The sequence below is a fragment of the Leuresthes tenuis genome, unplaced genomic scaffold (assembly GCF_036924035.1).
Source record: "Leuresthes tenuis unplaced genomic scaffold, fLeuTen1.0.hap1 SCAF_8, whole genome shotgun sequence".
Lineage (NCBI taxonomy): Eukaryota > Metazoa > Chordata > Actinopteri > Atheriniformes > Atherinopsidae > Leuresthes > Leuresthes tenuis.
This window is the reverse complement of record NW_027325362.1, coordinates 20,780,551-20,807,130: the sequence shown is the minus strand read 5'-3', so window position 1 is coordinate 20,807,130 and position 26,580 is coordinate 20,780,551. Positions and strand designations below refer to the sequence as shown.

Here is a 26,580-nt window from a genome sequence, read left to right as displayed (position 1 = left end):
TATGAAAACCACTGATACTTTCAGTAAAAAAAAATAGAAAAAAGTAAAAGTAAGGAGAAACACGCATTTACAGAAGCATGTAGTAATATGGCAGTACAACATGGTGAGAGGTGAAAAAGGTGACACACCTCTTAAGATATAAATGATTTGTTCCAAAGTAATAAAAAGGTACTGACAGATTGCTGTAAATGTTACACGCTGGAACTTTAATTGGTGAGAGTGTGAAAGTGAAGTAAAAGTCTCTTTTAAAAGACAAAGCAAAACAAGCCACATTAAGACTATTACACCTCAGCAAACATTATCTGAAGTTGACTCTATCCAGATATGAATCATTCATTGTCTTGACTATTTGTACTTGGGAACGATTCAACACAATCTAAAATGAACTGACGAGAGCGAGGCGCATGATTGAATATACGGCCCAGGATTCGCTTTCTAATACATCAAAGTGGTGAAATGATGAAAACACTGAGTGACAAGGCTGTGACTAAACAATCACACTGCGAAAGTCAGAGGACAGTGAAGGACATTAGTGGACAGTCATCCCACGCTTTGGTGAGGAGAGGCAGACCTGTCACTGCAAATTCACACGCAGCTCCGTTCAGCCTCCGATCACACGGGAAAGCTTTTTGCTCTTGCTATTTTCTGTTCCATCCCATCACAGTCTTGCTGTTCCCAAACTCTCTCCCGTTTTTGTCATCCTTTCGTCACGCTTCATCTTGCTCGTAGAGGCCGGACAGAGGGACACAGGCAGCGCTGATAGGAGTGGACAGGTGGCTGTGTGCTGCTCAGGCTTCTGGAGTGATGGCTGAACCAGTCTGGTCTGTCGTTGTCACAGAAGCTGACGACTGCCCTAAACACACACATCCATCCCAAAACGCACCACTGCTGCCTATATATCTACATGTCCATCAACAATGGCACTTTGAGACACCTGCCTCATACTCTCTTCTTTCTGTCTTCATGTCCTGCACTTTTCTTCCAGTCTTGCTGCTCACTTCAGTTTTTAATCCTGTTCTTCTTTTACTGTTTGCCTCTATCTTCTCTTCTCTTCTCTTCTCTTCCCACCCCTCTCTCCCACACAGGCCCTCTGCTGACCTCACCAGGGTTGACTATTACCTGAGAGTGAGCTAAATCACAGTCGGGTAATGGAACATGCCACCTTCATTGTGAAGCTGCACACACATTCACATTAAAACAATAGCCTCTCCATTTTGACCTTTTCTCTTTTCTCACCCGTTTACATGTTTATCATTTGGCCCCAGTGTTACAGAATTATGGGTTTGATGTTATTTCTGTCAGGCCTGGGGATGTGAATGGGAATGTTGTAAAATGGCAGGAGCTGGGGTCAACTCAAAGTTGGCCCACAGCTTTTGTTGTCACTGACAGATAGTCATCTGAGTATAACACCAGAAAAAGGACTTCTTTCATAATCTAATAAAGTTTCATCTTGAATATCAGAGAAGCAGCAGTGGTTTGTTTGTCTTTGATGAAGGAATCACAAAGATGAAAGAGACAGAAATAGTTGATGTAACTAACTTCATCAACTCTTAACAGGATTTCTGGGGTTTCAAGCCCTCATTTAGGCTATCATATGCTACATTTAAATAGATTTAACTGCCTGACAATTTCTCAGAATGTCTGTTTGGCACAAAACACAAAACCTCACACAGGCTGTATGTTAATTTTCTTCAATTTCTTTTTCCTGATAATACTGCGACTGCCAGTAAAAAAAAATAGTCACTCTCACTGACAATCAGACAAATATTATTATTATTTAAACAAGGTTTAGGAAAAGAGGACCATTCAATATTATTCTATATTTCATAATAATAATTAGCTTTGTGTTCAATAATCTTACTGACAATAAAGGCAAAATCACTTGAATATTTTGCTTCTAAAAACCCCTTCAAACTTTCTACTGAATACAAAATGGCAGACACTACTGAATACTGATTTCACAATCAGTGAAAGTGCCTTACAGGGTTTGTACATAATCTCTGAGTGTCTCTAGCAATGGACCTTGCTAACTTTCAGCCAATCAGCTTTGGATCAATGCATAGAGTCATCGCCAAAGTCTATATGCTGTAAATGTTTGTAGGACTTCACATCAGTCAGTCTGTGTAGAAACTATCTGCAGGGAATGACTATCTCCAGCTCCTGGTGCAGTCTATGGTCATCTCTCGCACTGACTACTGCAGCACCCTCCTAACTGTTCTCCCAGCCTGTGCTGTGAAACCTCTGCAGATGGTCCAGAATGCGGTAGCGTGTCTGGCCTTCAATCAGCCTAGAAGAGCACATGACACCCCTCTGTTCGTTGAGCTCCACTGGCTACCCTTAGCTGCCCGCATCAAATTCAAGTCACTGATGTTAGCCTACAAAGCGCTTAATGGAACGACTCCCATCTACTTGAATGCTCTCACAAAGGCTTATGTCATGACTCAGTCACTCCAGTTGTCAAAGGATTGTCGTCTGGCAGTGCCTGCACCACGGTTAAGACAATCCAGAGTCTTTTCATGTGTCGTTCCACGATGGTGGAATGATCTACTGAGCGCTACAAGAACAGGGGTGTTCCTGTCTATCTTCAAGACTGTCATGATCCTTGACAGTTTTTGTGTTTTTCTGGTTTAGTTTTGCATTTTGATTTTCTAGTTTCTAGCCTGTTTAGTTTCCAGTGAGTTTTCACTGTCATTTCCTGTTTCCCTCAGTTCCCTGTTAGTCTCCGGTTCCACCCCCATCTCCTGTGTTAATTCTCCTCAGGTGTCTCAGATCAGTAATCATTCTCTCCACAGCATTTAGTCTCCTGTTTTCCTCTCATTCTTTGTTAGATCCTCACCGTCATTCTCGCCGTCACCAGGCTCGCATTAATGCATTAATGCTTACCACTTTCTGAAGGCCCTCCACGCCATCGCCACCGGGAATATATACTTATAATACATAAAATAATGCTTCAAGAATCACTGCAGTATAACTTTGACTGTAACAAAACATACTTTTAATGTCAAAGACATTTACTTAGCTCTACATATCTCTATATAGAAATTTAATTAACATACCCATACGACACTATGAGCGCTTTGTTAAGTTCTTTTAAAATACACAGTAGAGCCCAGCACGGGACTGTTTTCTTCATCCCGCTCCCGCTAAATTTCTGACCATTACCGCCTGTACCCGCAACGTGTGTGTTACACTCCCGCCCGCACCCAGAAAACTTTGAGAATTTATGCCTGCACAATAATAGAAATGCATTGATTTTGTGTCTTCTCCCACCCCGCAGGAGAAAACACGTCATTTTATAGGCTATTAATAAAGAGATTCATGGACAATTGAGAAACTTCTCAAAATGTCAGACTTGCCTTGCTTTGACTTTGTGCTGTAAAGACCTTCTTTGAGCTTCCTTTCCACATCACTTATTGACATCCTGTCGCCAGGATACATCACGAACCTGCAGTGGTTTTTTTTTAGCCGCCCGCTTCCTCAAGATTTGAGTTGGGTCACGTGGGACCCGGTGGGACCCAATCCCAATGCAGCCCTCTAATACATAGAACGGTCTGAACGGTCACACAGGGAGCATAAATGTAAAAAAAAACATCCATGTAGGCTATTGCACATGTGCATGATTTTTTTTCCGCCTTTTTTTTTTTTTCTCGAGCCCCACTATATCGTCGGGCCGCGGGACTTGAGCCCTGGTAAGCCCGAGCATTAATACCGGCTTGGCCGTCACCCCCGTAGTGTAAACTGTTGAGTATTCGAGTTTTTCTGTGTTTTCAAGTTTTTGCAGAGTTTAGTTTTGTTATTCCCCTTGTGAATTTTCTAGATTTTCTTCAGCATTGCTGTGATTTAGATTTTTTTGGAATAAACCTTTTGAATTTGAAGTTCGGCATCTGGGTTCTACCTTCATGCTCCATCGTTCTTGACAAAGACACTCTTAAAGACCCAGCTCTTCAGAGAGCATCTACCCTACCACTTACCCTGAACTTCCCTAGCCCCTCTACTGCGTTTTATCTTTCTGTACTTCCCTCTATACCTGCACTCTATTTCTACACTGTCACCTCTGACAGAGTCTGACTAGTGGTTTTCCTTCTATGTAGCTTATTGTCAGCTTTGATGTTAGCTGTAATGTTATATCCTCATTTGTAAGTCGCTTTGGATAAAAGCGTCTGCTTAATACATAAACATAAACATAAACAATGGTCCACAGCACAATATGTTGCAATTTTACCATTAAACCTCTAAAAATGTACAATGGTTGCATTTCCCTTTCTCAGTTCTCTATGGTCATCCACTTCCCAGCACACTATTGATTATGTTGCCACTCTAGTAATGATGTGATGATGCTGAAGCTCGTAACCGAATTATGTCAATATCACTGATAAGGGAAAAAATGGGTTATAAGGTGAATGGGAGGGGCTTGGCAGATTAGGTAAGAAGATTGCAAGTTCAAATCCTTTTCTGCACAATATATTTTCCACAGTCGTTTCACTTTTCTACTTAGTTCCCAACTGCAAATGGTTTAAGGGTAAAAGTTGAAAGAACATGGTTAGAGTTAGAATTTATGTACATAGTTAGGTTAACATGTGACAATGTGTAAATTGTCACAGAGCAAAATTCTCATCTACAGTCACATAATATAATGCTGCCCTACACTCAACAGCTGCCTGCTGAAACATCACCACAATTTCAGACCCTGGATTTTTGAAACCACTACATTTCAGACTGGTAGTCAGACAGCCTAATCATGTAAGCATGCTACAGTATCTGAAGGTACACATTTGATTTTACTAGAGTTAAGGTGCTCAGTGAAAAACTAACGAGGGGTCTTCTTAACATCATTAGAGTACAACCTCAAATTTGAAAGTGGTGACTGATCCGCCAGATTGCTGAGTGAAAGTAAACATTGAAGTGGCTAACAGTAAAATCTGGCAACATCTAAAAATACCTTATTTAAATGATATCTCCTTTCATTTTTAAACTTTAAATAGCTTCTTCGTGTAAGCTTGGTGATCTCCACTGTAATAGTGTTTCCTCAGCAGTCCATATGGTGTAACAGTTGTAAAATGACTCAGTTCTCCAGACGCAACACTAGTATGTCTGATCCTGCATGGTCAGGTCCATCTCAGCTCAGTGCAGCTGACTGAGTGGCCAAGCAGGCCAAGGCCAGCTGGACTTTATATGGGCAGGGATACTTGTGCATCTCCATCTTCCTCATCTCTCTCTCATTCACTTATGTCCATCTGCTGTGAACCCGCTCTCATTCTCATCTCCTCCTCTGTCTAGTATCTATTTCCATCTCTCTATGTGCTTCACCTCCAATTTCATATCTAAATTTTCTGATAGCTCTCCTCTCCTTCCGCCAGCCTATTTCCTTCCACCCATCTTTATTTCCATAATCCCTGTGTCTTTCCCTTTCATGTTTTAAGACACTGTCTTTTAATTTCTTATGCCTTTGCTTTTTCTCCTTTTTTCCATTGCTAACTCAACTCTAACTATTTTCAGCAAGGTGACAGCAGCAGAAACCAAGGTAAAAGAAAATAGTTTGTTACCATACACATATACAAAAAAAGAGGGCGTGGAAAAGCTGAAAAGCTTGGCTTAAAATGTGCTAAAGCTGACCAGCAGAGGACTGCAATGCAGACATGCCAGAATGTAAAATGTGAGTTTCTGTGTGAGTGTGCAGATGTGTGTGTCCATGTGCTTGTGTGTGTATATATATGTTCATATGCTTGTCCATTTGTGTAGAGAAAGTGAGAGGGTCAGTGTGTTTAAGCCAGATGTGTGTGGATATACTTTTTGCTGCGAACTAAATCTTATGTCCGACTGCCACCATCATAACTTCTTTTTTTTTTTAAACCCATAACACGCCACACTTGTTTTGTGGATTATAAATTAACTCATTATCTTTAGCGCTCATTAGCTTCAGGTCCTAATTGGGCATAATTAATATTGTTTCCTGACAAAGACACAAGCATTGGCAAATTGGCAATTGACCTCTTTAGTCAGTTTGGAAAAAGTGACAGAGTGTCATGGGGAGGCGTGAAAATGGTGGAAAGCTATATAATTATAGTTGCTGTGGTTGATCAGTTTTGGACTGATACGTCTGTTGTCTGCTCCCTCTATTCTCTCTCCTCTAAAAAACATTTATCTTACAAAGCCTGCTGTGCTGTCACCACTATTGTATTTTGAATATAAAGGTTGTGTATGTAAAAAAAACTTTCCATAGACTCTATAAACTCCTGCAGAAAAGCAAAGTTTTGGTAAAAACTGAGAGATGTAACTGAAGACAAAACAGGCCAAGAGAGAAAAAAGAACAAGGATGTGTGCTAAGGATAAAGGCAGAGACAACAAGCCTGCTGTACTCCTTAAAAAATGATCTGTGCTTCTAATGAGGCAGTTTTAAATGTCAGGCACCTTCTCGGCCGCGAGATAAGAAAGAAGAGTTCCATTATACTGCACTCTGTCCGGCTCATCATTCTACTTGTGTGTGAGAGCGCAGACTTGAATATACGAACAACAACAATGAACCCGGATGCCCACTAGGCCTACAGCTGACATGCACATGTTACTAACAAACTTGCATTGTATAGATATGCACGGAAAAAGAAATAGTCAAAACACTTTAAAGTAAATTACAATATATTGAGGGCATGATGACAATAAAAAATAAACAGTAAACAAAGAAGAGTGGCTCTGAGCCAGTGACTGGCCTGTAAATGGGGGACGGAGTGCAGGCACCCCACTTGTCAATTAATCCTATCTGGCACTGGCACACTGGCCTTTATGAGAACAAATGTCAGCATTCAAGACAAGGACGAGATAACCTTTCTTCATGTACACCAGCCTGCAACGATTGTGCACTGCAGCCATCTAATATGAACTGATCCAGCACGACATCCAAATGATAATTCAAAGAGTTTAGCAAGTTTGCTGTTCTGGAACCGATCAGAATTACTTAATTCAGAAAAACTGCTTTTTAGCCATAAGTTGCACCCAAGCACTTTCTGGCGATGGACAGCATATGAGCATGAGACATATGAGAAAGTCTTGCAAAAATCTTCAATCCACAAAGTGATATATGTATAAGTGTGTGTGTGCGTGTGTGTGTGTGTGTGTGTGTATGCAAACAGTCACTTCATTGTAGTAACAAGAATGGTTACTGTCAAAAAACAACAACAACAAACTAGCCGTTAGCTTTGTCTGACCCTCAGCGCTCTCTTCACTCACACAGCTACACATACTCACATGTCTCTGCACCTCACACTTGTTCCCGCCCCCCCTACCTATCTCACTCAACCACATACCTTAACCCTGCACACATTCATTGCATCACAGACAGTCAATACAGAACATATGAACAGGTAAACATTATAACAGGAACATTACAGCAGGGTCGCTATACATATATACACTGTACATGCGTACATACATATTATATATATACTAAACTAGTCCCAAAATAACCACAAACCTTACAGATACAATTAGTTGTTAGTGCTTTCTTTTGCCGCTTATGAAATTAAATGGAAAAATACTTTATCCCAAAGGTAAATTACATAATCAATCAATATTGTCATGCAAACCTTTTGCCAATTTCTGTGTCACTTCTTGATCAAATAGCTATTTTATGTTTTTGTAGTTTTCTTTACAAATCTGTCCATGTCTCTGGGTGTATTTGGGCCCTTCTGATTTTCATGACAAGTAATATCATATCATGTTATGAACCATCATCTTCTCTGTAACTGAGGAAAAAGGCCTTCTTGGTATGCATGAAAGAGCAACAATATATTTGCACTTTCACCACAGTGACTACCACATGCATGCCCATTTTAAAAGAAGTAAAGAAAAAGAAATGTACAGGAAACATACCTAAACACACAGGACATACACACACACACACACACACACACACACACACACACACACACACACATATGCATTCCCCTCCTCATTCTCACAGTTTCTCTGCAATAGAGTACAGAGAGGTGGTCGCTGATGTGAAACATCAATTTCCAGGTTAGCTGCTCTGCGTGGCTCAGGCAGGTATCAGCCGTGCCCCACCTGGTCTAGATAAGCAGCTGCAAGAGGCTGATCTGCCACCCAGAAATGCAACTCTCAGTACTAGAAAATGGAGTAATGTGTGCGCACATTCACAGACGAACACACTCACTCACACACATAAGTGCAAAATACAAATAACAAACCTGAAGTTTACCTGAAACAAAAAAATTCAATGTGAAGATAAAATTGAGAAATCCAAGTCAAAATCTTTGAATTACTTTTTCAGTAAATGGTTATTTGTGATATTTCAAAGTCATTAATTTCTTCAATTGAAGAATAAGAATATAGAGGTTATATGGTTCCCCTATTTGACTTGCTATGACTGCTGGGATTAAATTCAGCTTACACATGAGGCATTTAAGATGTATGTTATATCCAAACAAACCCTGTGATGAAGTTGATAGTTTGTAGTAATAAGAATAAAAAATGATAGCTAATGGCTTTGGGCTGTGGTGGTTGGCACTGTTGCCTCACAGCCAGAAGGTTTCCTGGTTTGAATCCTGGCTGGGGCCTTTCTGTGTGGAGTTTGCATGTTCTCCCCCGGGTTCTCTCCAGGTGCTCCGGCTTCCTCCCACCATTCAAAATCATGCATGTCAGGTTAATTGGTGATTCTAAATGGCCCCCTTGGAGTTAGAGTGAATGAATGGCTGTTTGTGTCATTTGTGTCTGTGTGGCCCTGTGATTGACTGGAGACCCATCCAGGGTGTACCCTGCCTCTCGCCCAATGACAGCTAGGATAGGCTTCAGCTCCCCCGCGACCCTGAATTGGATAAAGCGGGTATAGAAAATGAATGGATGGATGGATGGATAGAATAGCTAGAAAAAAAACCCTTCAAAATGATATTGTGTTTTCCGTGATGATTCTCTCTCTAACACATAGACACAGACATACACCCTAAACTAAAACAAATGGGTTTTTCCCTGTGACTCAGGATAGTGTGTATAATGCTTTCAGATACATGCGCATGCATGAAACCACAAGCACACAAACACTGGTATAATCTAAATCAGCCTGTCTTAGCCTCACGTAGAGCCGAACAGAGTATTACATGTCTATCAAAGCGTGAAAGGACAACTGTAGTTGGTTAGGTAATTTAACTACTGCCACCATCAGTGACAGCTGTCAGCTCTCTGCAGGGTGCCTTGACATAATTCATTAACCTGGTTTTGCACAACATTCCCACAAACAATTTCAATTAATTTCACAACCCAGACATAAACCAAGCACACATCCCCTCTTTGCCTCTGCTTCCTCGAAGGAACACAAAAGGTATTCTTAAAGGAAATAGGTAGATGAAAAACAGCATGAACTGTCTAAGATGACTAAAGAAAAAACGGAACTAATATTCAATAAGATGCTTATCTTTAACACTGTGTCTGAAAACAAGACCAAACACTTAAATATCACCTCCTTAAGGCACTTGTAGAATATATACTTCTTGTGCAATTTAAATAACCTTGTTGAAAAATGAAATTCTGGATTGGGCTTGAATGGGGCCCCACGTGACAAAAAGGGAGTGTAGAGTGCATTGCTAAGTAGACATGGGTTTCTAAAAGAGCACAAACTCCATATCCAGTGTGAAACTTTTCTGCAATTACAACCTAAATCTGTAATTTGCTCCTTTGTTTGAACCTTTATATCACACACAGACGTAATCAAATGATTTTCAGGGTTTTTACTGACCAACTTCCATTTATTTAGAATTGTATTTAAGCAATATACTTAAAGTTGGGAGAGAGACAGAAATTTTGAAAAAAATGATGTACAAGTAACAGAATTCTGTGAAATTCTACAATCAGCAGATTCATTTGTGAGGGTCTCAGGATTGGGCATAAAAGGAGTGTTCATTCAAATGCTTAGTCTAATGAGCATCTTTTTGATGCAGAGGTGTTAATTTGGGATTATTTAAGCAGGACAGTGCCAGGACTCTTTATGCATGACTTTCATTAGCGTGGCTACACAGACACATAGTGTGTTGGCCTGAATGACCTAGCTACAGTCGCAGTGAAGACAGTGAAATTCGTTTAATTTGTACCCGTGTCCTTTAAAGGTTCAAACAAATGGGCTACATCAAATAGTGTCAAATCATGGAAGTTCAATGATTCCAAAATAATCAGTTCCTAACTGTCCAAATATTAAAAATTCAATAATGCATGTTTAAAAAAAGGGGAAGTCGGCATTTCCAAAAGTCTTAGTTTTGAAAATGTCTGAAAAAGCTGGTTTAAAGCTGGTCTTAAGATACTTATGGCTGGTTCGTAGGCTGATTTGCTTCAAGACTCTCTGCAGGGTAGTTTGTCACTTTTTAGCACACATACCAACAGAAAAGGTTTTACATATGGGAAGAGCTTATTGAGCTTCCTAAACTCTAAGTAATAAGACTTCAAGTCCAGCCAAGTTGAAGAAGAGATGTCAAGAATAAAGAGCAGAAGCAAAACAGAGAGCAAACAGAGGGGCACTTAAATAATTTCTTCCTTTAAACTAGCAAATAAAATGGACAAGGTGGATGTGCTGGGGAGGACACTGTGGGGATATCTAAAATGCAGTATTATATGATTCACTGAGACATGCTGTAGATAATGTTCACCACTCTAACGCCCTTTATAGCCAGCTTTCAGACAGATGAGAAGCCACTAGAGAGAAACTGGCAAAAGAGAAAGGGGGTGCAGTGCTTGTTAACAACAAATTTAGGATTACTTTTCTGGCATGTCTGATTTCTGGATATTGATATGCTGGCATCAGTGTATCCTGAATTGAACTACTGGCTGATTTTCCATACATGTTGTTTACCAAGAATGCTCACCTGTTTTATCTGCCGACACTGCATGTGACATCATAAGCTCAATTATTTCCAAGCCACAAACACAGCAGCCTGATGCATTCATGGCATTCTCTGGAGATTTAAACAACCTCTCTTTCTCTCTCTCTCTCTCTCTCTCTCTCTCTCTCTCTCTCTCTCTCTCTCTCTCTCTCTCTCTCTCTCTCTCTCTCTCTCTCTCTCTCTCTCTCTCTCTCTCTCTCTCTCTCTCTCTCTCTCTCTCTCTCTCTCTCTATCTCTCTATCTCTCTGCTACACTTCAAACAGTTTGTCATTTTTCCTCAGTAATTTATAATATAACAATATCATTTCCATTTGGGCATTTAAAGTATCATTCAGTCCAATTCAATTCAACTCACAAGAGCAGTTCAGATGCTAAGCGCACACATTAAAAAAGGAGTGGGTTTTAAAATGAAAGTCTGCTGGCGTTGACATACCGTAAGGCTGTGGGTTTTACTGAGACTCATGCAGGAACTCGTTTGCTTGTTCGAGGATTAATATTCACCTTTTAACTAAACACCCCTGATTACATAAAATTTTTAAATGGTAATTCACATATGTGATCATGGTAACTTATGACACATAGGGGTAGGTGATCAATGATATATCAAAGGGTTACAACAACACTTACCTACACTGATGAGATTTTATTTTTCCAAAAGCAAATCGAAACAGAGAACCGACTTGAGATATGTAGATGGGCAGAAACCATTCTAATCAGGAAAGAAATCTTTCATCATAGAATAAAGTTGATAACTTTTGTATTTATTTGTAGTTACCTAAAATTGCTAATTAGCACCTGTGCTGTCTTAAAAAGAAATTAAGTGCGAGACAAAATGCAACGAGGAATTCTTAGCACCAGCACAAATTCATAGGAAATGCTGCAGTGATAAGTGTTAAGTAGATGCAGCACAACGACGCTTACACATAAAGTCCTAAATGCAGACAATACAGCACAGAAAATTATCATGGAGGATTTTATGTTTGCAAACACTGCTGAACTGTGGACCCCATTATTTCCTGAGAGAGGAAGGTAAGAACAAGGCACCACCTTGGAAAGATAAGGAATGATTGACAAAACCAAAACAGAGTTCCCTCATTGATGGCGGTCTGCCGGCATTATTGGGTGACCAATGCTGGAGCCAATTCAACAGCTTAATGACAGCACAGAGCTGTGAAAGAAAGTAGAAAAGATCAAATTCGACAATACCCTAAAGTGAGTTGGGCTCTTCAAGTGAAAAAGAAAATATTTCCTTAAGAGTATATCTCAGATAAACAGGGACTGTTGAGATTCCCCAACACGAAGGCATGTACAGTAGAAGGATTTATAAAACACAAGACAAAGGCAGAGCCAGAGATATAATTACTCTCATACACACAGCATATCCGCCAACTCAGACCAAGAAACACTGAAAAATCACACAGCAGTTGTAAGAGATGGGGAAGGAGTACACATATTGCATCCCAATTTAGCTAGATAAGGACTGAAAGTGGGAGTGAAAATGGACCACTGTGCTACTGTGGTGGCAGTAAGATGGCAACAAACATCTAGAGCAGGCATCCTGAAAGAAGAGAGAATCCTGTACATCAGCTTACATCCCAAAAGGACCTTTCATTACTGCTCATCTTGTTTTATAGTGATCTTTTTATGCTTTCTTTACACGCTTTAGATTATCGTCCCTGTGTTCTAGTTTACATCTAAAAAACTATTAAGGTATCACACTGAGAAAACTTTGAAAACTTTGATAAAAATGTAAAATACTTAGGTTCAAATGGAAACCTTTGAAATTTCTTTTTGATGTGATGGTTCCTGGTAACAGGCTTGCATGGCAGAATTTCCAGGAAGAAAAAAAACAACTAAGAGACCTGAGATGGCCAAGGACCATCTAAACTTGACTGAAGGTGACTGGGCCATAGTCTTGTAAAAAAAAAGAAAAACAAGTCAGTTTATATCTTTGATTAAAATTATAATGATTATTTTTGTTGTTAAATCAATGAGGTCACGATTCTACCCCAAAGGTGATGCCCAGAGAGGACACTGGTGTGCACATTGCTCTGAAGTGAAATCCAGAGTTGCTGTGTGTGACGGAGGCGGAGCTGGAGGAACACTGCTATAGACTATGAGGACCGAATACCTTTAAGTGATTAGATCATAAAACTTTTTTCTCATGCATTTGTCATTTTTGTGACATACACCTCGCTCTGGGTTTCCAAGCTATAAGGATTTAGCATTCTCCTGTGGATTCTGAGACACCTACCTGCTCACCAACCAACCTGCTCGCCCCACTGCTGACTCAGTAACTTCTGTACCACAGCCAGTATCCTCCCCTCCACTCTGAAACCCAGCCAGGTCTCAGAAAGGATAAACCCACACCTTTACCTGGGTAAATCACTCTCTCAGATCAACACTAACCTATCTCCCTCTCCTCTCAGAGTCTCCCGTTCTCCTGGATCTACTCTCTGGCTCACCACATCTCCTCTCTTCAGACAAAACTCGTCTTTTACCCAAATCTCCCAGTGTCAGCGTATGCTCTTGGGTCCTATTTTTGAGTCAGTCAGGCATTAGCCATGAGACAGAGGAGATAGATATAAGACCAGAAAATTATAACACCATGAAGATGGAGCATTACAAGAATGAGTGGTACCAAGAGTTGGGGAAACAATTGGAGAAGAAGTGGAAGGCAAAATAACAAAAGGTAGCAGAAGCATTATAAGTTGTGAAACCCAAAATGGGAGAGTGTCTCCAGCAGATATCAGGTAGTTCAGAGGAGAGTAGCTCCAAGAATTGCAAATATACTGCGTAAAGCCCTCAGACTCCCAGGGATCTATTAGAAGACCCAAGCTTGAAAAAGACATATACACCTCGTATTCCAATTGAATCACACTGTTGAATGCGAGATCTGCTGATTAACAAGCCCTTACAGTGCAGTCATATGATCCCTCACAAAATCCAACTTCATGAACGTCATGAGTCACAGTATTGATAACAAAGATATGTTTGGTTCAACATCATTGTTTATGAGGATTAGAAATGGACTTCGACATCATTTTGGCAGGCCTATACTACAGATAAGGCATTGAAACAATATGTTGAAGAATTTAGGGTCTGTACATACAGGAGTCTCAGAGCAAGGAGGAATACAATACGGCGACCACACAAATCGACAAATGATAAACGGATGAGTCAACTTCACAGTTTCTATTGACATCTTTCTCAACAACGCTGACTTAAAACTTTGGCACAAATCTGTGAGCGCCTGTCAAATGTTTTTTTACTGCACTGTACTGTTATTATTACTAAAGCTGCACAAGCAACCTTCAGTACACTTATATTATTTAATATTAATTATTATCTTAATTAACATTACTAATTAAAAGGAACTGAATATGTCAGAACAAAACAACTGTTTTAGCTCAAAATATTTTAAATGTGAGCTACATTACACCATAACCCTTACTTATTAACTATTTAGACCAAAAAAGTAAAGTTTCAAAGATGTTTGCTGTAAATATTTTATTAACATATCTCAAATGCTGCGTCTCACCCACTGATAGTGTTCAAATGCCAACTAATGCTGCGAGCTGGCTTTCGCTGCCTGTTATTGTAATTTTCTGAGTCCTTGAGAATGCCTAGTGAGCAAATAATAGTCCCCAAACTTCTCAACCATAAAGTGGTTAGTCGCTTTCTGCCTGAAAAATTATTATTATTGGTAGGCCAATGTAGAGGTACCATATTTGAAACTTGCGTTATTATGTCAGTAAACATTTCGGGGGTAAGTTGTAAAGCAGCTTGCCTTTTAAATAATTGAATGCAAGCTACAATAGGCTCATTGTGGCTCTGATTACTTTTTTTTATTAACCAACTATTTTAAAGGCTGTTTACGAAACCTTTGTTATAACACAGACAAATGTGCATCTCTTTTGTGATGACATTTTATGTCAGTGCTGTGAAGATACCAACTACAACATGTTCTCAGTTAAAATAGCAAACTTATAGTGGTCCATCACCACAGATTTGGTGTGTACCTTTCCTGCCAGCGGTTGTTATGCAACAGGTAACTGAATATATGGAGCACCCTCCATTAAAGTAGTGTAAGAAATGCATCAGTCTCTTCTCACAAGTTAGTCCTCTACATTGTGAACACTATATAGTGTGTGAATGGGTGTTTGAATAAGTGAGAAATTCAATATGTTTGGTGTACCACATGACTGGTTTGTAGTGCACTATAGTGAATTTACCCTTAGATAGTAAGTCACCCTTTAATTGTTTGCTCTGTCTTAATTGCTGTCCATGCCTCTTCTACTGTTAGTCTGTCTGTTCAAACAGGCCATCATGCCTCTGGTCCTTTTTACCCTGCCCTTGTCTTTAGTTTAGGTAAGTCTTTAGTTTTCCTAAACCTCCTGTGTTGGTATCATTTACTACTCACCACAAGAGAAGCATTTATACCAAAACATAATAAATCTACAATACTCATCAATAGTTATGAACAGTGTTGTGTTTATGGGTGCAGACAAGCTGATGCAGTCAATAAACTAAATTCGAAAGCTAAAAGACACAGACAGAGACCAGATAACTAAGAGTTGGCAAGCCATATTTAATGTACAGCTCTACAGCTGATGGGGAATGGCTCAGGAGAGTACCCTGACATTATCAACGCGTTAAGAGGAGGACATTAAGAAGGTATTGCTCGGGGCAACTTCTCGCTCTCTAATTATTATTGAATTGGGAATGCCACAGAGCTAATTAAAAGTTCACTGTATTTACTATGACAGTAGGAGAATGTGAGAGAGCAGCAGCAAGCAAGAAAAGAAGAAGAAGGGAACAAGTTCTGGCATAATGTTGATATTTAGACTGATTTAACTGCGAACTAGCCTGCACTACTAATGCTCTGCATCTGAGACGGAGAACTGTTTCTGGCTTTAGAGCCCTTTATTTGAAGAGCTCATATAAAAGCTGGTGTACTACCATGTTGTTTGAGAGTAATTAATTTGTTGACTTTTTTTTCCTCTCTACATATTATGATCTTGTGTTTAACCACACAGGGGTGATGATCAGTAACTCACAGTGACTCACATGTTTGATTTAAAAAGAGATCCTAAATTAAATATTTCTATTCATGTAATCAGTGCTACCGGAAGCCTCACTCCTGTACTAATATCTCCCCCAATACAATTGAATTAGCATGTATACAAACATTTTTCCCTAGTAAATGAACAGTTGCTGTAAAAATGTGAGCCTTAACATTAGCCTTATTGCTCAGTTGACGTAAACTATAATACACACAAAAACCTTCTCAGCACACCCTGGAACTTTCTCATTTCCAACAAATGTGTTTCCATAAGTTAATTACTCTGAAGAGAGCTTAATCTGCCGAATCAGAGCAAAGTGGATTAGGAGATGAGTGTTTAATCAAAGTGTTCTGAGTCTAATTACACATTCCATTTTTTGACACAACATGCACTGTTATCTGCCAGTACATTTAAACACCAGTGCCTCTGCTTCGATGCCCTCATTCTCCAAAAGAGACTGATCTCACTGCCTGGATGGGTGGGGGATTAAAAAAAAGTCAAGAAATGTAAACAAAACATATTGAAAATATGTGTGTAGTTTCTGTAGTACGTTGAAATGTATACGCACACTATTTCTATACGTACCCATAAAGACCACGTAGACGTGCACTGAACATAAATACAGGGTGGATTTTTTTTTCCTCAACAAAATGTACAATCAAATCATCTGAAGCATCTTTGTGTTAATGCAGTGTACAAAAAAAACACTCATAAAACCTAACTGTGCATCACAGATAATATTTGTAACAGTGGTGAACACAGATTCCTCTTGGGTTCTGTTTCACACATGTAGTAAAGTGGCAATGACCGATATATTTGAATTAAAAAAAAAAAAAAAAAACCACAATGGAGATTGTATTAGACCCAGCTGTGAAAGATATTATGCAGAACACTGTATGCCCGTGGTATGAGTGGAAGTGAATCTCTTCATCACACATCTGTATGCCATTTTTCACACACCTTGTGCTGGTTCCCAATTCAAACATCTTGCTTCTGACAGGCTAAGAGGAGTTGGTGAAGTCTCACATCAAAGATACATGTTTGAATGTGTTCCCACATCTATCTGATAAATAATGTGCAGAATGTTCTTCTAGATACCATAAGGAGCTGAATCTACTGGCCTACTAAGACTGAGTACTGAGTTACTGATCCTGTCCAAATAGTGCTGCAGGTGTGTGCACATGCATGTAGATACATTTTGAAGACAGACTTTGCTCATCTCTGATAAAAAATATGAGGCGTCAATCATCTGGTTGTTAGACAGACAGACAGACAGACAGACTAGCTCTTGGTGTCACCTCACACAACCCACTCACATGAACCATATGCTGTTACATCACTGCAATGACTTAGCCCAACAAGCACCATGGTAACTGAATGTGACCAATCAGAATGGCTGTGGAAATCTGATCGTGTGATCAAGTTGTGCAGTTTAGTCCCAGCCTGCCAGATAGTTTCAGATTAATTTCAGTTCATTATATTTCTGGTAAAATAATGGTCTAGAGGAAAATTAAGTTTAAAAGTTCCTTATTCTTTTCAGTGTCTTTGCACTGAACATTGCCATGAGACAATATATATATATATTTCATTCTACTTCTTTACTTAATTCATAGAAACTGAGCCACTGGGCTGGATGATAAATGATCTTAAGTTTATGGGTCAAGAAACATGTGGGTGTTTGGGTTAAAAAAGCTGTTTTCACACAGCCACTGGAGTCCTCAAGTTTTTTTTTTATAGATGTTCTGGAGCTGTGGAATGTGAGAATGCAAACATTTCCAACACTGGCTCAGGACAGCTTGAACATTTACCACTCAGCCTCTTCATATTATTTCTGAAACATCAGCTTATGAGACAATGTATGAATGTATCAACAAATAATCTGGAACATTTGATGAGACCTTTATACTGCTTTTTGCTTGACTCCCTTCTATATTAGGACTCATACATGATAGCACTTATAACAACCCAACAAGGAGGGTCGAAAACACTTTTTTAAAGGGAGTTTTGGGCAGCTGATTTGTCACGAGGCTACATCTGAGTGCATCTCATCGCATAAGCGTATGAAATCAAATGGTAACGTGATGACACTGAATGCAGCCTTCTGTGACATTAAAAGCATAATTGTTTGGCACCTGGAACATGCTTCTGTCATCCCTTGATGGTACCACTGATTGATTCTTTTAATCGTACAAGGAAAAAAAGAGCTGTGCGCATGTAAAGGAAGGTAATCAGTCAGAAGATGTTGGCTCCTTGGTATAATTCACAGCTGCATGCTTTAAAGCAAACTGAAAGAAAGCTGGCGAGACAATGGCGTTCCCCTAATTTAGAAGAATCTCAATTAGTCTGGAATGATAGCCTAATAACATATAAGAAAGTCCTTCATAAACTATAACTGTTTATCATTCATCATTGATAGAAGAGAATAAGAATAATCCCAGGTTTCTTTCCAGCACTTTAGTCTGACTGACGAAGAGTCCGAGCTCTGTTGAGCCATGTATTCCTTTAACTCTCAGCAGTGATGATTTCATGAGCTTCTTTACCAATAAAATTGGTAAGGTAAAGGAGCACATGGTAAAGTACAGCAGCTTTAGAAGTACCTTTAGAACCTGATTTGTATTTAGATTGTTGCTGTCCAGTTGATCTCTCTGAGCTAACAACAGCAATAGTCTCTTCCAAACCATCAATTGTATTTTAGACTAGACAACTAGACTGTTCAAGGAGGTTTTCCCCTTAATCAACACTTCCATACTGGATTTGATAAATCTGTCTTTGTTGACAGGATATGTACCACAGAGTTTAAAGGTTTCTCTAATTAAACCTTTACTTAAAAAACCTACTCTTGATTCAGAAGTGTTAGCTAGTTATCGACCTATATCCAATCTCCCTTATTTGTGTAAAGTTCTTGAAAGAATAGTTGCAGCTCAACTTTACGATAATTTGTTTGAAGAATTTCAGTCAGGATTCAGAGCAAATCATAGCACAGAAACAGCACTGGTGAACGTTACCAATGATCTCCTCTTAGCCTCTGATAGCGGATTTGTGTCTGTGCTTGTGCTGTTGGATCTCAGTGCTGCATTTGATATGATCGATCACAACATTCTATTACAGAGACTTCAACATGTTTTTGGGATTAAAGGAACTGCATTAGGCTGATTTAAACCATATTTATCTAACAGATTCCGTTTTTTTCTTGTAAACAAAGAATCTTCCTTACACACCAGAGTAAGTCACGGAGTTCCTCAGGGTTCTGTGCTTGGATAGATTCTTTTCACTTTATATATGCTTCCATTAGGTAACATTATTAGACGGTGTGGCATAAATGTCCATTGCTATGCAGATGATACTCAGCTGTACTTATCTATGAAACCAGATGAAACCGATAGGATGGTCAGACTACAAGCATGTCTTAAAGACATAAAGACCTGGATGACTTAGAACTGTCTGCTTCTACATTCAGACAAAACTGAAATTGTTGCTTTTGGACATGAACGCTTCAGGGAAAAACTATCTAGCTATATCTAGATGGCATTTCCTTGGCCTTGTATAATTACAGTGATGAACCTTGGAGTTATTTTTGACAAGAATTTATCATTTAAGGCACATGTAAAACAGGTTTCTAGGACTGCCTTCTTTCGCCATATTGCCATATATTCATATTGCCAAAATCAGAAACATCCTGTCTCAGAGTGATGCAGAAAAACTAGTCCATTTGTTTCCTCATATGACATTGTTGTCATTAACTTGTATTATCCTGTTTCAACAGGTATCCTTTGAATGGTGTTATGGTGTTTTTTCCCCCTCTTTTCTGTCCTCTCAGTCTGGTTCTGACAGAGGTTTCTTCCTGTTAAAAAGGGAAATGTTTCTCTCCACAGTTACCTCATGCATGCTCAGGATGGGGGATTGGACCGAACAGAAGATTCAGTGCAATCTGTTGGTTTTCCTTAGCTAGATATTTGGTTTTGAATTGGCTCTGTATGTATGAATTGGAAAAATGTTGAATTAATTAATTGGATTTGATTGGATTATGATTACAAAGAATTGGACTCTTAATTGGCTTGAACTGGACTGTATTATTGAAGTGCCTTGAGAAGCTATTTGCTGTGATTTGGCGCTATATAAATAAAACTGAATTGAAACTGAATATCATCAACATAAACATGTGAATATAGCTGCAGTGGTGGCTAATTAACAATAAGCTGTTGACTCTATATTGAACATCTGTCTCCAGATTCAAGCTGTGATTGTTTGAAAAAAAAACAAAAAAAAAAAACAGCCTGTCTATGACTGTTGGGCATAGATAGGCTCCACATCTGTCGATGGATCATTTCTAGATGGTTTAAAACTGGTTTGGAAATGTTTATTGACCTTATGGTTGCACAAGGACTTGCAGTCATCTCCAGTGAAGTTATCTTTGCGGCACAGTAAAGTTCTATAATTGCTGACATCTGCCTCGAGCTTGTGGTGCGGACATTATCAGGTGAGAGCAAGGTTTTTTATTCATATTATTTACTCGTGTGTGTGTGTTTGTGATCTGACCTGGTTATGAAGCCTCAATAGTTCAAAAGAAACAGATGTTACTTGACCCAAATCTAGTTCAGAACTCGCGTTGCTCTGTAAAAGGCTTTGCTTGTGAGGGTGTAGCTCTCTACACTGAAAACAATATATACATTGATTCACCCTGATTGGCCTCTTTAGGGGCTACTGATTACATTATTCAGGACATATAACATTATTCAGCCAATAACGATCAGTGCTCGATTGTTTGGATCACCCTTAATTTTTCCCAGAGGCTTGTGTGCTTGCGTCTGTGTATTTATGTATTGGAGGACCTCCTGTGGACATCTGCTGAGCTAATAAACAATAATCTTGACAAATTGGAGCTATCTGATCACTCAATCCACCCACACCATCACACCACTGAGAAAACCATTATGGACAGGACCAAGGACATGACTGACAGCTCACTGGACCAGTGTAAGGCGTTGCTGGACCAAAGCCCAGCTGCCTTAGGAGAGTACACTGATTCATTGCCAGAGGGCAACCTGAACAGATTGGTTGGGGAAACACAGCCATGCCCTTCACTGGTTATTATGCCAGCTGACTTCATGAGGCAGTGGCTCTCTTCTCCACAATTGTACAAAAATGCTAAACCTGGCAAATACTGTGTAGGGCAATGGTGCTTGAGGTCATGATGATGATTTACTCTTGGCTCTGCGGGACGCTGTGGCCTTCTCTGGCTGCAATGTAAAACATTCAACCAATTTGACGAGGATGGAGATGATGTTGAAGTATAACAGATGAAAGATACTGTAAGATGATGATTGGTATAGGGACGATGTTTGATATTTGAACTTTCATGACTCAGAGACAAAATAATAAAAAAAAAATGTAGGTTGTCTGTGGCCATGACATGTAGCCACTAACAAAAAACAGCCCTCATGGAGTCGACATAAGCAAACGCTCCAAGACTCTCACTAGGAGTGTTGACAGACGGGAAGAGAGTAAAGGTCATGAGATGAAGAAAAAAAGAAAAAACCCCCAGAAAATCAATCCTATATAAAGGATTTTAATTCCAAGCCACTGACACCCTCAGAAATGATGAAAAGCCAGACATCTTCAAATTGCCTTGTCAATCAACCAACCATCGAAAATGACAAAAAATAAATAAGTAGGGGAATAATAGATCCAGAAGGAACTGCAGTGGACTTAATATGGTATCTGGTGTTCATACTGTAACCCCCAACCACCCCCAGCAGCAGTGGGACACAACATATAACTGAGTTTATAATGACATAGATATACAAAGTCACCCAGACATTAACCAAAGTTCCTTTGTGGCAGTTATTTTTGATAAAACGTTTCTCAGATGACCAACCTTTAGATTTTTCTCCTAATGAAAATGTGTTGTAAGCACACAAAGCATAAGCAACTTTGTTGCACTTTCTTATGACCAAATATATGAAAAATGCAACATGTTGACCATTCAGTAACTCACCAATAGGCATGTCCTCATAGATGAGAAGGTAGGTGGAGAAGAAGTAGTTCAGGAAACGTGGTGGCTGATTGGAGCCTGAGCAGAAGAAAGAAGAAAAATAAATTAGTTGCATATACTTTGCCTGAAATTGAAGTTTTTGAGAAAGTTCAACAAGAAAGATTTTTTCCCTCATGTCTGCCCTCATCCCTGATGTTCACTTTCATTTCCCCACACCATCAAACTTGCCTCATTCTTAATTCTGTCGTTATTACTCTGGTCCAATGGACGTCTTGCTGTTACCTTAGGAGCCAATCAGTCAGATCTCTGTTCTTTAAATCTCACTTTGTTCTGTCATTCTCCTTTCAAGCTAACTTTTGCAAAACTTACATCCTCCCCATCTTCATTAGAGGTCTCTGTCACCTGCTAACTCAGCTCATTTACCACCAGCATCTATCCTATTGCCTTCTTTTATTTATGTTTCTCCGCTCCACCAAGACGATACTTCAGAGTCAAATCACAAAACTGATTTAAATCACTCGCTTGTACATCAATTAATTTTCCATCACATTAAATGATCTCTTCTTAGATAGATAACAAATTAGTTGGGATTTGGGTATTTATGTTGTCAACGCCAAATATAAATCAATCAATCGTAAGATAATCACAAAAAGCTCAAGTGAATGAAATTGATTCTCATTACAATGGGACCTGTTAAGGGGTGGGATATATTAGGAACCGAGTGAACCATCAGATCTCGAAGTTGATGGCAGTTTGTTTTATTATTGTAACTTATTACTATGCATTTTTGAATAATTAATGGTGTGTAGCCCTGACATTGAAACCATTTTTACGTCACTGTTGATATCTTATTAACCCACTGTGCATAGGGGGGGGTTCTCTGTTTATCAAATACATCTCTTCTCCTTAAGGAAACGGTAGACAGAGCAACATATAAAATCAATTCTACCGATATCTGACATAACCATGGTAGCTTTTGGTAAAAACATAATTGAAAGAATGTAAATATGAGAAACCAAAACACACATCCATCCCAAAATGTAGCACATGTATTCCACTTTCTCTCAAATGTCTACATATGCATATAAACCATGGCCAGGCCTTTCAACAAAAACTACACAAGAGATGATAATAACGTATCATCAGGATAGATGTGTCTCACTAACAGCTTTTAAACTGTGATTAGATTAGAATATTTCCTCTGAACCTGTCTCCATTCTGCTCTTCAAGCTGGTGCATTAACGTAATGCAGCGTGTGTAGTAATACAGGAAAATTACCAAATTCTAGGTTAAGCAGGACTTTATTAAAGTTCAGTGATACTTTCCAAATGAAATGGGGAGAACATCCACTAAAACAAATATGGTAAATACCATGAAATTACATGGAGACTCTTCTCTGTTTATCTAATTATAGCGACCGTGAGAAAGGGATCACTTTCCCTTTGTCACTGTTCTGCAATTCATTAAAAATTACCTTTATTCCACCTTGAAGAATAGTATTTTTCACTGTTTCAACTTTCTGCAATTGTTTATGCTGCACATTTATAACGCAGCACAGGGAAAATACACACCCTTAACCTTGAATTTTCGGGACAAATTTTGCAAGTGCTTCATATTGATTTCACTGTGTGGGAGAAATATGCTTCCAATACCACAACACACTTTTTAAATGGTCGGGGTAAAGGTTTAATTGTTCTCGTGTTGATGTTCTTTGATCAGCTGAGTTGAATGGTTGACAGCAGACAGACCGAAGTGAGAGAAGGGGAGGCTGAACCTGTTTGATGTGAGAGTGTTTGATAGCGTGAATCGGTGCTTTGAAAGTGGAAGCTTCTCATTCTGTCATGTGCCTGTCTCTATACAATAAAATCCTCACTCATGGCCAGTCAGCATTGTTCTTAAGTGCCAAGAACATGGAGTGTGCTTTATGGCATGGAAGTTGGTCAGGGTTAATAAGCTCATGACTACAACAGCAAGCCACTACGTGCTAGACAGCAGAATTTAGATAGATTACAGCAACAAAATAATCATAGCCATGGTCATCAATCCAATTTGCTGGATCAGTTAGGTAACGCTCAAGAGGAGCACAAGGTCAGTGTGCTAATGGGTTGGACAGAAGATTAAGCAACAGAGGGAGAGAAGAAGAAAAAAGAAGTAACAAACAAAAAGAAAGCACAAGGTCAGGGTGAAAGGTGAGAGGCTAGAGGACTCCAGAGAACGAAAGCCTCTCTAAACTCATTGTGTTTGATGGAAAGAGGTCGTGGCAGTTACTTAATAACTTTGGCCGCTGTTTCAGTGCTATGTGTGATTGGAGGTGTCTCCTGCCTGTCACTGTGAGACAGTTCCCATGACTTTGCACAACATCCAAGCTTTCTCCCACTATATTTCTCTGTCTCTCATAAAGACATACTTAGCAAGAAGGCAAATATTACTAAGTCATTCTTCTGACTGAAATATAATTTGAAATACTATGCAAGATTCACTCAATAAGGGGAGTGATAAGAGGAATGACAATCAGATATAATGTGAAAAATGAATAAACCCTGTAAAACTGAGAAGAAGGTGGTGACAGTAAGGTCTCCATCATATCTTTGCTTCTCTTATCACAGCATGGAGGACATATATATTTCACAAAGTCACTGATAAATGAAACATTTATTCTTAATCTTTTTTCGCACTAAAATGGCAGATATACTCACATGTTAATGGAAAATATATTTTCAAAGCATTTTTCCTTTATTAAGGAAAGTTTGACTGACTGGTTTTCAATTATTGAGCTTCAACTTCACACTGCTCTGCATATTGACAAAAAACACAAAAACAACCTCCAAATAAAGCATTCTTTCTCTACTTTCCTCCACCAAGATGATAGAAAGGCACAAATTAAAACTGCAATGAATGCATTGTACCTAGAATTCATGATCAGTGTATGAATTATTCAGCCTTAATACCTTTCTCTCATACTGACACCCACAGAATGAAAGTCTTTGTGGATTTACACATAATCATTCTTCATGGTAAAGACGACTCACCTTCACAAAAGTGGAGAATAAAGAAAGGAAGGAGGAGCTTGGCAGCTGTCATCCTGTCACCTAAACCCAAACTCCACGACATCACCTGCACCTGATAAAACACACACAAACACAACAGACACAGTTATTTGCCTGACTGATAACCAACATTGCTGTTGCTGTCTATCCACATTCTGTCCAAACACATTTCAGCTCATCTACAACATGTTAGGTTACCACCACATAAGTGACGAGATGTCGTCAGTTATCAGAAGATTCAGAGAAAAGCTCTGTAACATGCAATGTCACAAGTAGTATTTGTTCAAATCGTTTACAGTGCAGTGAACATGTTGTTTACCAGGTGCGATCACTGCCCTACTGTCAACTGTGCAAGGAAAAAAGAGCACTAAAAAAGCTTTAATTATAAAAGGTCACAAACTGTAAGAGCAACATTATAGTTTGTGACTTAAAAGTATTCCCACTCAACAGGTAAGACTTTAACAACCATGAAAACATCCTCGTGGTCTTTACTTAAATTTCTTTACTATCAATTTGTTTGTAATAAAGCAGAAAAGAATCATAAACTTCGGCATTGTTTAATCCGTGGCTACCTACACTGATCTTACAGGAAAAACACTGTGATGAGAATAAACAGTATTTACTTGTGATTGCTTAAATAAGCTTCTGACATGATGCCGTTATCAGTATCATAGGGCTTCCATTTTAAAGGTAGCTCAGGAACTACAGTGTTTCTCAATGTTTCCCCCGTTTCTTCCTCCCCTCATCTTACTCTCCCTTCTTTGTTTAGTCTCTTTACACTGTCATCACTTGTCCCAGCAAGGTCTCAGGGCTCGACAAACCCATTAAGTAACAATTTCACTTTTCAGGGTTATCTCACAAAATTCCCCCGCTTGCCGAAGCCCACTGTGTTAAAGCTCATGGTTTTTAAAATAGCGAACATATGGGGCTGCTTATCCTTCTGATATCTGATGGTAAAAAATGCTAAATAAACTGGAACCACAGTGAAAGGTAACACGACTCAGTACAAATGTGGCTTTGTCTTGCTGCTTGCTGTCCTTTCGCTGAGATGCTGTTGAAGATGTACAACGTGTGGTGCATTCAATTCAGACAAAGTAGATGAAATTTACAGGTGAGTGAGAAAGAAATGCAAAGCATAAAAATGGACTGTCATTGTTTGTTGTAAAAATGAATGTGTGTTTATTCATGTTTGCTCTGCATGTGTCTCTGTTTGTATTGCCACATTTGTTTTCATTTGGGTTCTTGTTTCCTCACTATTATTGCATTTTACTTTTTGTAACAATGCAACCTGCAACACTATGTGTATCACCCAATTCCTGGACCGTTTCCTTTCCCCTTCCTTGCTGTAGTAACGCACATTCAATCTCCTTTCTTGCTGAACCCTGAAGACAACGTTTCCCCCAACTATGACCTTTCTTTAGTCCTTGTTCTCTCAGACACAGATTTGATCTTCCTGTCGAGTATCATGTTGGTTTGGTAGGAAGCTCATATAGAAAGATGACAACACTCTGAAAGATTACAAATATCTACTAATTTCCTTCTGTTGGTATTATAATCATAGTTAAGGCAGCAAAACTTGCACACCCTGGAGCATTCCATGT

The 26,580-nt window shown here is 39.2% G+C and overlaps 1 protein-coding gene across 1 annotated transcript in view; it reads right to left on the bottom strand.

Moving 5' to 3' along the window:
* LOC140312502 (cadherin-23-like) overlaps positions 1–25,880 on the bottom strand; it is a 119,654-nt gene extending 93,774 nt beyond the window's left edge. Inside the window, exons 1-3 of the mRNA XM_072390298.1 lie at positions 25,839–25,880; positions 24,962–25,052; positions 21,936–22,010 (exon numbers count right to left, since the gene is read on the bottom strand). Of these exons, the coding sequence (XP_072246399.1) occupies positions 21,936–22,010; positions 24,962–25,052; positions 25,839–25,880 (208 nt within the window). The remainder of the gene's footprint in view (positions 1–21,935; positions 22,011–24,961; positions 25,053–25,838) is intronic.
* Between the last annotated feature and the right edge of the window lie 700 nt (positions 25,881–26,580).